Raw genomic sequence first — 11,299 nt, 5'->3', positions numbered from 1 at the left:
GCTACAGAACAAGAACAAACTGCAAACCAGCCCTTCAAATCAACTACCCATGTGCCTCCCAGGTGAAAATCCACACGTGCCCCAGGGCCTCCCGTACCGCACCACCAAATCCTTCTAGAAACGGGGCCAACACTTGGGTTCCCGATCTAGCTCTCTAAGTCCTCAGTCCCTGCGTTTGGCACTCAAGCTTTCCTGCCTGCCGCCAGCATCCTGACTTCCTGTCTCTAACTAGGATTCCGAATCCACACAGGTCCTCAGCACTCCAGGGGGATAAAAGAATTAAATTAAAAAATGAGATGCCCGTGCATCATCACTTTCTGCAAATTTTGAAAAAACACCACTGTGGAGCTCAGCGATTTAATATTCCTTTTGTAGATCAGAGCCCTGTGCTCCACAGCTCCAGAGAGCACCACTCCACTGTAAGAAGTTTCAAGAGCACATTCACAGAGATTACAACAGCAATCCTGGACTTTATGTGTGTCCTGCTTTCAGGCACAGCCATGCTTAACTAATTCCCAACCTACTAGGCAGGCTTCAAAGTTTGTTTCTTTTTCTTTTTTCATTTTAAGATTATCACATAACTCCTACTGTCATAAAATGAAATAAAATCAGAGAATCTCCTTCCCAAGTATTTACTTAAAAATGGCTTTTAAAAACAATCAAAATAAATTCATAAATAGAAACTAAGGAAAGGGTACAACTTCAAGATATACATAGCAAAAAGAAAAACATTTTTATTAGGTTTAGTGTAAGTTATCATTCTGCCCCCTACTGGTGGACTGGTAGATAGACCAAAAAGAGTTTACTTGTTTGCACTATATGTGTGCAATGTGGGTGCAATGCACATGTGCAGGTAGGTGCATGGGGTCCCAGCGTAGGAATTAAGTCATCAGGCCTGGTGGCTGGTACCTCTTCAAGATCTTGCTGGCCCAAAATTCAGAGAATTCTTAGTACCCAATTGAAGATACAAAAAACAGGCTGGATAGAAATGGTGAAGAACTCGGGAGGAGAGAGAGGAACTGTCCCCTCCCCTGCTCCTCAGATGGAACATTAAAACAAATCTAAGGGATGTTCTTCAATGGACGCAGGATATATTATTTATTTACTCTGCTTTTTCCTTAAACTGGGCATGTGGAACATGAGATAGGAGGATCATGAGCTTGAGCTAGACAGCAAATTCCAGTCCAACTTGGGCTACACACTGAGACCCTGTCTCAACAAGAAAACAACCTAGAAACGTATTTGCAACCAAGATCCAGCTGAAGAATAAAGAACTAAAGGATTAAGCCATCGAAAGTGCAGCTGGTCAGCTCTGAGTACAGTAAGTGTAAAGCTTGGGTTTTAAAACATTGAGAATTACACTGCAGAGCAAAACAGAAATGTATAGATCTAACTGTAAAATACTAACAAAAGTTAGAAAGGCAGGGGGACATGGTTGTAAATGAATACATGACACTAGTTTCTCACCTTCAAGGCAGAAGCAAACACCCCCTTTACCTAAAATGGCATTTACGCTGTGGCTTCTTAGTGTCCTCATAGTCAGCGTTTGAGATGGTATTTCCTACGGTGCTCCTGACAGATGCTCATCAACTTCTTCTGTTAAGTTCCGATTTGAATTCTACAGCTCGCCCACTGAGCCATCCGCACCCCGTCTGCGTACAGTGCAGAGACAATGGCCATCCGCACTTTCTGATCGTCCAGACGGCCACTTGCACTTCTTTTAATTTACACTTCGCGGTGCCGTTCTTTGTAAAGCACGTGGATCTCGTTTTGAAGATGTGTCATGTGAGAAAATCTACTGAAGGATTTTCACATAGTCTAACATTTCAGAGGTGCTGAGCACCATCACCAATGTGTCTCTACACTCACAAACGCAGGCACACGCAGCATCCACACTCATTGTAACTACAACACAGTGTTATCATTCATGTGCTATATTCAGGGATTTTAATGCAATAAATCAAAACATAAAGGCACTCTATTAAAAACAATTTATATTCATGTTTGACAAGGAATTATTCTCCAGTGTTATGAAATGAAAGAAATGTGACCAAGGAAAAAGAGATTAAAATAGTCACCAATATAAATACTTACCTGTGAATCAAAACTTACTAGCCCTCCCGTGTGAGTATCTGTGGCAGTAAAGTAAGCCACGTACCAGCAGAGGTGCGTTCATCGTCTTCACAAACGCATGAATGTTCAGTGTGCTCAGTGGCTGCTCCATCAGTGTCCTTCTGCAGTGCTCACTCACGTCCAAGGCCAGTTCACAGTGGAAAAAGTAGAGGTGCGCACGCTCCATGTTCTCAGAGCTGCAGTGAGAACCAGGGCGGGGCAATGAGCAAGTTCTGTGTGTGATCCTCCTACAACACAAAGGACTTCTATACTATCCACCGCCTGTCTCTCGTGCACTGATTACTGATCTAATAAAAACCCGAGAGGTAAGTTTAAAATAAAATTAACTTGGACAAAGAAGACAGAAAATACTTAAGAAAACCAGCCTTAATATCTGAACAGAACTCCGCAGACATGAATGTCTACACTAGGTTGTTGGTTTCATTAAGATAGTCACAGATGACACTGTCTTTAAATACACTGCTTTTCTACAGTTGTCCAAAATGAAGCTTTGTAATACAATGTTTCTAAGTTTAACCTAAATCTGATGAATAAACTTTAGCTAAACTATGCCTTAAGATAGAAAGCATGTGATAGCTGTGGGAGTTTGTGGATTTGTATCTGAAAAATTACAAAACTGGACAAATACAGTTTATAATTTTAGTTTTGGCATTATTTCAATATAAGAACTTAAATCTACAGTGCAAATAAGTTTTGCCAAAATTTAAACAGCACTTTTCAAATCTTCATGTCCTATTAACAAAGCTTTGTAAAAAACTACAATGTTCGTCTTTAAAATAACATGCTTAACTACATAGTAACCGACTTACTAATTAACTGAACAAATAAATTAATATCTTTTAAATCTAGAATTACAGGGTTAAAATATACAAACCAGGCCATTTCTATTTTTATTAGTTACATGTGATTTCTAATAATAGAGTCAATGATTAGGAAATAATCATAAATACTTACTAATGACTACTATTAAAGCTCGATGCTAGAATAGACCTGAATACCCCCTTCCTGAGGACTAGCTTTCATGTACAAGAAGGTACCACCCAAGCTTTCAAAGGAAGAAGCACCAACAATCTGTTACTATGATGCCTATGTATTGCATCAAACAACCAGCTAACAGTATAACTCTAACGGTGGCACATATACCTTGGCAATAACCAACCCCTCTCTAGTTGGATCTAAGATCCATCCAATCAAAGGGAGACCACACTTGGTTTTAGAAGCCTAGTTTCCTACTCACTTCTAGTAGAATCTACAACTACTTGTTTCCTAAGCAAGTATAATCCTAACAACAAGCTATGAACATTTGTCCTCATGCCCATAGACTTCGTCACCAAGGAAACTTCTCTTTGCAACAGAGACCATGACAGAAATTACAATGAATCAGAATGCAGAGCTGTGGAGCCCAGTCATGGCCTACCCACCTCCCACATCTAAGTCTCAACAAACATTATGGAAGAGAAGGCAAAAGATTGTAAGGGCCGAAGGAAGAACCGAAGGAGCTGACGGGGCCTCATCTGGCATCAGTGGGAGGGGAGGCCCTGGGTCCTGTTAAGGCTTGATGCCCCGGTGTTGGGGAATGTCAGGGGGGTGAGGTGGGAGTGGGGGGAGCACCTTCATAGAAGCAGAGTGAGGGCGAATGGGATGGGGGTTTGCAGAGGGGAAACCGGGAAAGGGGACAACTTTTGAAATGTAAATAAATAAAATATCCAATTTTAAAAAGAAGAGGAAGGTAGCTAGGCAGGCCACTATGAAGTGTCCCCACAGTCTCTCCTTCCGCATTTGCATCCAGGTCCCAACCATGAGCTCTTGCCATGGCTTCCCTCAGTGATGTACTATAACCTGCAAGTTGGAATAAATCCTTTACTCCCTGACCCCACACGCACATAAAAAAAAAAAAAAAAGATTGTAAGGGCAGGGGATCAGGAAAGCTGTAGTGAGATTGTGTCTCAGTATATCAGAAGCTAAACCCGTAAAGTCTCACCAACATGACTGCCTAAACGTGAGGTGGACAAGGACGACCCATGAGTGTGCCAGACTAGTCCGTGAGGCCTCAACCTCACACAAACTGTAGGCAACTGAGGAAAGCGGGGAGTGGGAGAGGGGAGAGGTGGTCCTCCCAGGAGACAGCACACTAATAGGTTGTTCGGTGTCAAATGGTCAGCCCTGAAAACATACATACAAGTATCCTTATATGGACTCAACAGCAATCGTTAGGAAGATATAGCATATACAAATACATATATGCATACAATAACAGTGAAAAAACAGGCATACATTTGAAAGAAAGGGGAAAGAGGTATGTGGTAAGGCTTAAAGGGAGGACAAAGAAGAATTGTTGTAATTAAATTTAATATAGAAAATAAACAAAAAAAAGCTCTATGTTAAATAATAAAGAATAGTAAGACTACTCAAATATTTTGAATTGTAGGGAGCCGTATTGGATTTGGGACAAAGAGCCGCACCCTAAGATGGCGCAGGTGTCCGCCTCTCTAACTAGTAAACACCCCAGAGCGCATACGCCTGTATCACACCACGTTAATGACCAATCATATTACGACACCTCAGAAGCGGACGGGCGGGGAGGATAAAGGAGAGAGCCTCCCGATCCAAAATCATCAAGAAGGAATCCTGAATAAACTGCTGAGGGAAGAACCTGACCGTGTTGCGTCTTTCCTTGCGGGACGAGGTTGGGCGCGACACTGAATGTGTAAGCCAAATGAGATGTAAAAGGGGAACAATTAAAACAAAGTTTACAAACTATAATCTACAAGATGCTACAAAGAACAAAGAAATATATTTCATTCTGCCTCAAGGTGGAAATAAGGAAGGAAAAGAAAAAGGTCACAGAAAACAGATGTGCATTTCAAAGAAAGGGACTAGTATATAGCTAAGACTTCCCTAGGGAAGTCTGGACTGCTTGCTAGCCCTGCTGAAGATGAAGCGCTGAACACTGGATATACTGGCGAGGGGTATGTCATATCGGTCTCTGAAGTAAACTAAAGCTGGGAAGCTGCTTTAGTCAGGTATCCTTTGCTTTGCTCAGAGACCCAGAGGGTGACTGCTATTGGAAGTTTAGAGGTACATGTCACAGAAAACGGAAAGCTCAGTGAAGACTCCTTGGAGAACTGAACAGCAGGAGCGCAGACAACACTTCAGTATCAGTACTTTCAGTTCCCAATGCAACCCTGTGAGGACACGTCTTTGCTCTTTCTGTAATGGGCCTAAAACCTACAGAAGTGACCATCTCTGGCCTTTAAACAATTGTTTGTGGAAAAACAGCTATGATGTCCCAAGAGATCAGCCAGGAGGCCACATGAGAAACTCTGACCCAACCACAAAAGGCATGCTTTGGATTAATTTTCTTGGAGGTTAATTTTGAAGCTACATTTCATTGTAAAATTTCATTTGTTACTTGTGATCTTAAGTAGTAAAGGAAAGGAGTTTATCCTAGATTTCCCCTCCCCCACCAAAAGCACTGAAAAGTGAGCTTCTAGGTAGACCTATAAATTATGAATTAGAGAAAAAACTAACATTCTGTTCAGAAACTACTAAATGCATTTATAACTATTACGACAAAATGACTTACAGAGCCCTCAAAAGACTCTCTGGAGGCCATTCTGAAACTGTCACTTTACCCCATGTGACTATAGGTCTGTTCCTAAGACCCCTCCTGAAGCCATCAGACACTGTCACACAGCTTGTCCACAACGACTCTGTTCACCCCAAACTACCACTGCATCTGTGGAATGTCACGGTGTGGCTTACAACAGGGTAATGAAGGCATTCAGGGTTTGTTTACAACTGTGTGTGATTCCTTAGGAGAAACCCAAGTTGTGACCGTAAAGAAAATGATGACTAGGCAACATGAGACATACCCACAACAGAAAATCAAAACACTGGCCTGAGTCTCTCACACATACCTCATATTTTCTAAAAGAGCAATCTCTGTGGTTAGGGCAAACTGGTAAGAGGTCCCATACACAAAAGCTGCTTCCATGACTGCTCTGTGCTCTGGAGAGGAAACGGAATGAGCGTTAGTGTGCGATTTCATGCAAACTTTTATTCTGAACGCTATCCTAACCCTTCTATCTGTCACATCTAAGGAAAGCTTACTGTTTTACCACCCCTGGTTGAGGGATGGGGCCATCCACCCATCTCATAATTTTTAACCCAGAATTGCTCCTGTCTAAAGGAAATACAGAGACAAAGAGTAGAGCAGAGATTGAAGGAAAAGCCATCCAGAGACTGCCCTACCTGGGGATCCATCCCATATGCAGTGACCAAACCCAGTCACTACTGCTGACGTTAAAAAGTGCTTGGTGACAGGAGCCTGATATGGTTGTTCCCTGGGAGGTTCTGCCAGAGCCTGACCAATATAGATGTTCACAGCACAGGGACCCCAATGGAGAAGTTGGGAGAAGGACTGAGGAGCTGAAGGGGTTTTCAACCCATAGGAAGAACAACAAAATCAACCAACCAGCCACCCTTAGAGCTCAGGGACTAAACCACCAACCAAAGAGTACACATGGAGGGACCCATGGCTCCAGCTGCATATGTAGCAGAGGATGGTCTGGCATCAATGGGAGGAGAGGCCTTTGGTCCTAGGAAGGCTCAATGCCCCAGCATATAGGAATGCTAGGGCGGTGAGGCAAGAATGGGTGGGTTGGTGGGGGCTCCCCCATAGAAGCAGGGGAAGGGAGCATGGGATAGGAGACTTGAGGGGGGACTAGGAAGGGGATAACATTTGAAATGTAAATAAATAAAATAATGAATTAAAAATTTTTAAAAATTACTAAAATTAACCAGACCCAAAGTCTATATAGCTCAGTGAACTTTTTATTTTTAATTAAAATGTAACTTATCTCCTTCCATTTTCTTCTTCTAGCTGCTTCCAAGTCCCCTCCCTCCGAGCCCTTCTTTATCTCTCTTCACTCTCAACCCGATAGCCCCTTCACTGATTACATGTAATGTATATACTTGTAATGTATAGTTTTATATGTACATATATGTGCAGAAATACATAAATGCACACTACTGTTATTCCAGAGAACCTGAGTCCGTATCCGAGGACCCACATGGGGCAAGCTTGTAACTGTAGCCCTGAGGGAAGCAATGCCCTCTTCTAGCACCGGCTCACACATGGCATACTCTCACACAGACATATACCCATAAATAAAAACAAACCTTTAACATATTACAGTCTAGCTTATTCAAGTTTATACAGAAACTGGGATAGCAGAAAATGAGTTATCCTTGTAACATGTCTATGTCTGATTGGTTTTCTTATTAGTGGTAAGCATGTATAAATTCACAAGTTTTGTGTTCTATATTCTATATTCGGACATACATTTTGACAAATTTTAAGAGACAAGTTAGCAAGTCATATTAAGAAAAAAGAAACCGTTCCCCTACGTTCTACCCCATCTCCATCACTGAAGACAGTTCCTAGTTCATGCCTCATGTCTCCAGGGGTTAGCTGGAAATCCACGAGTCATTTTTATTCCCTGTTTCCTGACACTTGCTCTCAGCACACACATGCAGACACAGCAACTGCTGTACTGGTGGATGCCCCACTGTGGAAGATAAGGAACGACGTCTCTTTTCTAATACCCAGGCTCTGGGCATGCACATTCCTCACACTACCCTAGCCACTCTGGCCTCCACAGCACACAGTGAGGGCGGGATATACCCTAAGCTCTGCAAACTGAATCTGTCTATGAGTTTACCTTAACAGATGCCCCACTCTGTCCCATTCCTCCTATGCCACAGGAGTGCTCTGCATTCACAGCACAGCCACACCTCCTCCTTTCAGCGCCCTCTTGCCCACCCAGAGTTCTCGCTGCAGACATTCCCCTGAACGGTGTATTCCCTCTTCTCAAATAGTACTTTCTTGTGAAAACACAGCCAGGATTCTTTAAAGACACTCTTCCAGACAACACCCAGGCTTCCCTTTCCCCTTCAGCAGAACTCCTCCTTCTACTGTTCTCTCACCATTGGGAGGTTGTTCCTATTAATCCACAGAAACTACATTTCCCGGTTTCCCCTCCAGAATCTCCCATCCCACCCTCTCTCCCCTGCCTCTATGAGAGTGTTCCCCATCTACCCACCCAGTTCCTCCCACCTCCCTGCCCTGACATTCCCCTACACTGGGCACTGGCCTTCACAGGAAGGGCCTCTCTTTCCACCTCTGTAAGCAGGTGTCCTTAATTCACTCTATTTAACACAACTGTTCCTGTGTCCCATGCCCTGCTCAGCCCAGCAGTGAGGACTATGCCCAGGACCTCATATATGCTAGGCAACCCTTCTTCCTACCTCCCACTCCCAGCAGCACCCCATCTTCAGGCCACAAGCAGAAATGGTCCCTTGAGAGGAGGGTACTGGCTACAACTGGAAAGTCTGGACCTTCCTGGTTTCTGCTGCCCCAGGACTCAGAAGCAGGAGAATGTCTCGGTATGCGGAATGGCTCACAGAAGAAAATCGTTTTAGGTATGGTGGGCTCCTGTGCACCTATGTAACGAAGACACAGGATAAGGCATGCATGCCCAGCAGACAGACACATTTTCCTTCCTTCAGAACTGACTCCTTTAGTTCAGACATCAGAACAACACTGTCTGCACACCCACTGAGCTGGGAAGCTATGCTTTGCTCTGAACCTAGACCTGAAAACTCCTTCCACACAGGTGTGGTGTATGGCTAATGCAAACATTCTGAGTGCTCTAAAGATGACGCAATGTGCCCCAAAGGTGCCCGGTAAAAATCACCTGGTGCATATTTTTTAAAAAATATTCTTAAAAAAGGAATTATGGGCTCCCCCTCCACACCAGCTGCTTCTGCTTCCTTCTAGAAACCTGAAGCGGTGACAGTGTTCAGGAGTCTTTCGTTCTGTGAACAGAGGCCTCTTTTTCAGCTAAACATGAGGATGGCCCATGCCATTTACAGTTGGGACTCTTCTCTACCAGTGTAACAGCATTTTTGGACCAAGAACATGGCTGGCAGAAAGCCAGCACCCTTTTTCTGTAAGTACGATCATCAATTATCCACACATGCCTTCTGTTGTGATCACTCTGGAGTCAGATGGGACCCAATGTCTGCGTGTTTTCCAGAGCTCTTTCCAAAAAGAATACTTTTGTCAAGGTGGTATACAGCTTTAATTCCAGCCCTGCCCTTGCAAGGTAAGCCAGAATCGTGTAGTGAGACTGTCTCAAGAAAAAACCTGCTTCCCTGACAAGGTTCTGTGCTGCTGGATAAAGCAGTGTGTGAGATGCGGCCCAACAGGAAGCTTCAGAAGAGAGGTGGGATAAGGGAGGCCAACAGCACTCTTTACTCCACACCCGGCCTTTCCCAGCAGCACATCTGTGATCACTTGTTCTGAAACTAAGGGCAGATAGATGTCGTTCCTGTAAATCGCCCATTGTCAATGATGTTGCAGTGGACATGGGAGAAGAGAAGTCTTCAAGATACAGACTCAGTCCCTTTAGACAGGATTGCTGGATCAGATGTACAGGTGAATTCAGAAGAACTAGGGTGAGGCCAGTTTATACAAGTCACTTAATAGGTGGCCACAACCCTAGAGAAGACCCCCTAGATCAGAAAAAGTAAGATTTCCACATTCTGGGCAATCCCTAAGTTAGCAGCACCCACTAATTGATCAAGTAGTGTGTGGAAAAACAGGTATCGTTGCCATCTCCCTACCCTAGACCTGTGGTTGTCAACCTGTGGGCTGGGGGTTGAACAGTCTTTTCACAGGGCTCACCTAGGACCATTGAAAAACACAGATACTCGTGTTACAATTCCTAACAGTAGCGCCATTACGGTTATGAAGTAGCAGTGAAAAGATTAGGTTCGGGGGTCACCACAAATGAGGGACTGCAGCATTAGGAAAATGGAGACCCACTGTCCTAGTAGACCCAGCTGCACACACCCCACACGGCCATTGCTGAGGGGATACTGGAGAGTATATGAGGGAGAGCTACGGGCTATCCTTCTCTAAGGCAGAGTAGAAGGTAAGTGTCTGGCAAAGCATCTCTACTATAGTGTAGTGAAGGTGGTTTCACTAAAGAACAACCAAAAGTACCAGTGTGAGACGACCATCTAGTGAGGTGGTAACTGTCACAATCAGATGAAAAGCAAACCAACAGTCTGGATGTTAGCCTCTGATGATGTATTTTCCCAAATGCTTTTAGAACAAACATCTCTGACACACAAGTTGCTAATATTATGTTTATACTACCTGGAAAGAATATGCCAGGGATAGCCTTGTTTAAAAACTTTACCCTAGTATTATTGAAAATACATAGCAAATACTTGGATAGGGAGGTACTGAAAAACAGAGAAAATATATAGCAAATCTCAAGTGACAGCTCAGTGACATGAAGCATCCCTGAATTAAGAAAACCAGTCTGTCTCTGCTCCCACCTCCACTGCCGCCACCCTGTCTAGGAAAGCCCAGCACCCACTGACTACAGTCATCTCCCACCCACCCCCCATATTCTACCCCTTACTCCTTCCAGTCTATGCCAAACATTGTGGCCAGACTGAGGCAATTAAATATAAACCAAGGAATTAATCCCTGTCTTGCTATAACTCATGTTTTTCACTAATTAAACTGAGAACGGAGGGAAACAAAGCTGGAGACCCTGAAAGGCAAATTATATGGGTAAACTGTTAGTGTTGTGTTTTAAATTTTAAATGTTTTGACTTTGGAAGTCAGAGGACAATTTCTGGGAGTTGGTTCTCTTCGTCCGTGGGTCAGGGAGAGGTTCCTAAGATTGGAATTTGGGCCACCAGACTTATGGCAGGCACCTTTACCCACTGAACCATCCTGCCACCCTTGAAGTACTATTTTATGAGAGTTTTACATTTTGTTTGTTTTTCAGTTTTTTCACGTGTATTGGTGTTTTGCCTGCACGTATGTATGTCTGTGGGAAGGTGCGGGAGCCTCTGGAGCAGGAGTCACAGACAGTTGTGAGCTGCCATGTGGGTGCTGGGAACTGAACCCGGGTCCTCTGGAGGAGCGCGTAACTGCTGAGTCATCTCTCCAGACGTGGATATTATAGTCTGTAACCTGCTGAAGCTCTAGTCTGTGAATACTAAAATCTCAACATGTAGTTGAATTCATGAAACAGAGAACTGCGTAGGGAGATGGCACAGTAAAACACTCAGAGCC

General features: G+C 43.7%; 1 protein-coding gene across 3 annotated transcripts in view; it reads right to left on the bottom strand.

Annotated features, from left to right (window-relative positions):
* Positions 1-11,299, bottom strand: part of TXNDC16 (thioredoxin domain containing 16) — a 77,427-nt gene that overhangs the window by 39,987 nt on the left and 26,141 nt on the right. For 2 of the 3 annotated variants that reach the window (XM_080917324.1, XM_080917325.1), the window contains exons 7-8: positions 6,054-6,144; positions 2,159-2,360 (exon numbers count right to left, since the gene is read on the bottom strand). In XM_080917324.1, the coding sequence (XP_080773450.1) occupies positions 2,159-2,360; positions 6,054-6,144 (293 nt within the window). The remainder of the gene's footprint in view (positions 1-2,158; positions 2,361-6,053; positions 6,145-11,299) is intronic. The other variant, XM_080917326.1, reaches the window with a different exon arrangement.

This window comes from Micromys minutus (genome assembly GCF_963924665.1).
Source record: "Micromys minutus genome assembly, chromosome: 5".
Classification (NCBI taxonomy): Eukaryota; Metazoa; Chordata; class Mammalia; order Rodentia; family Muridae; genus Micromys; species Micromys minutus.
This window is presented reverse-complemented; position numbering and strand designations above follow the sequence as displayed.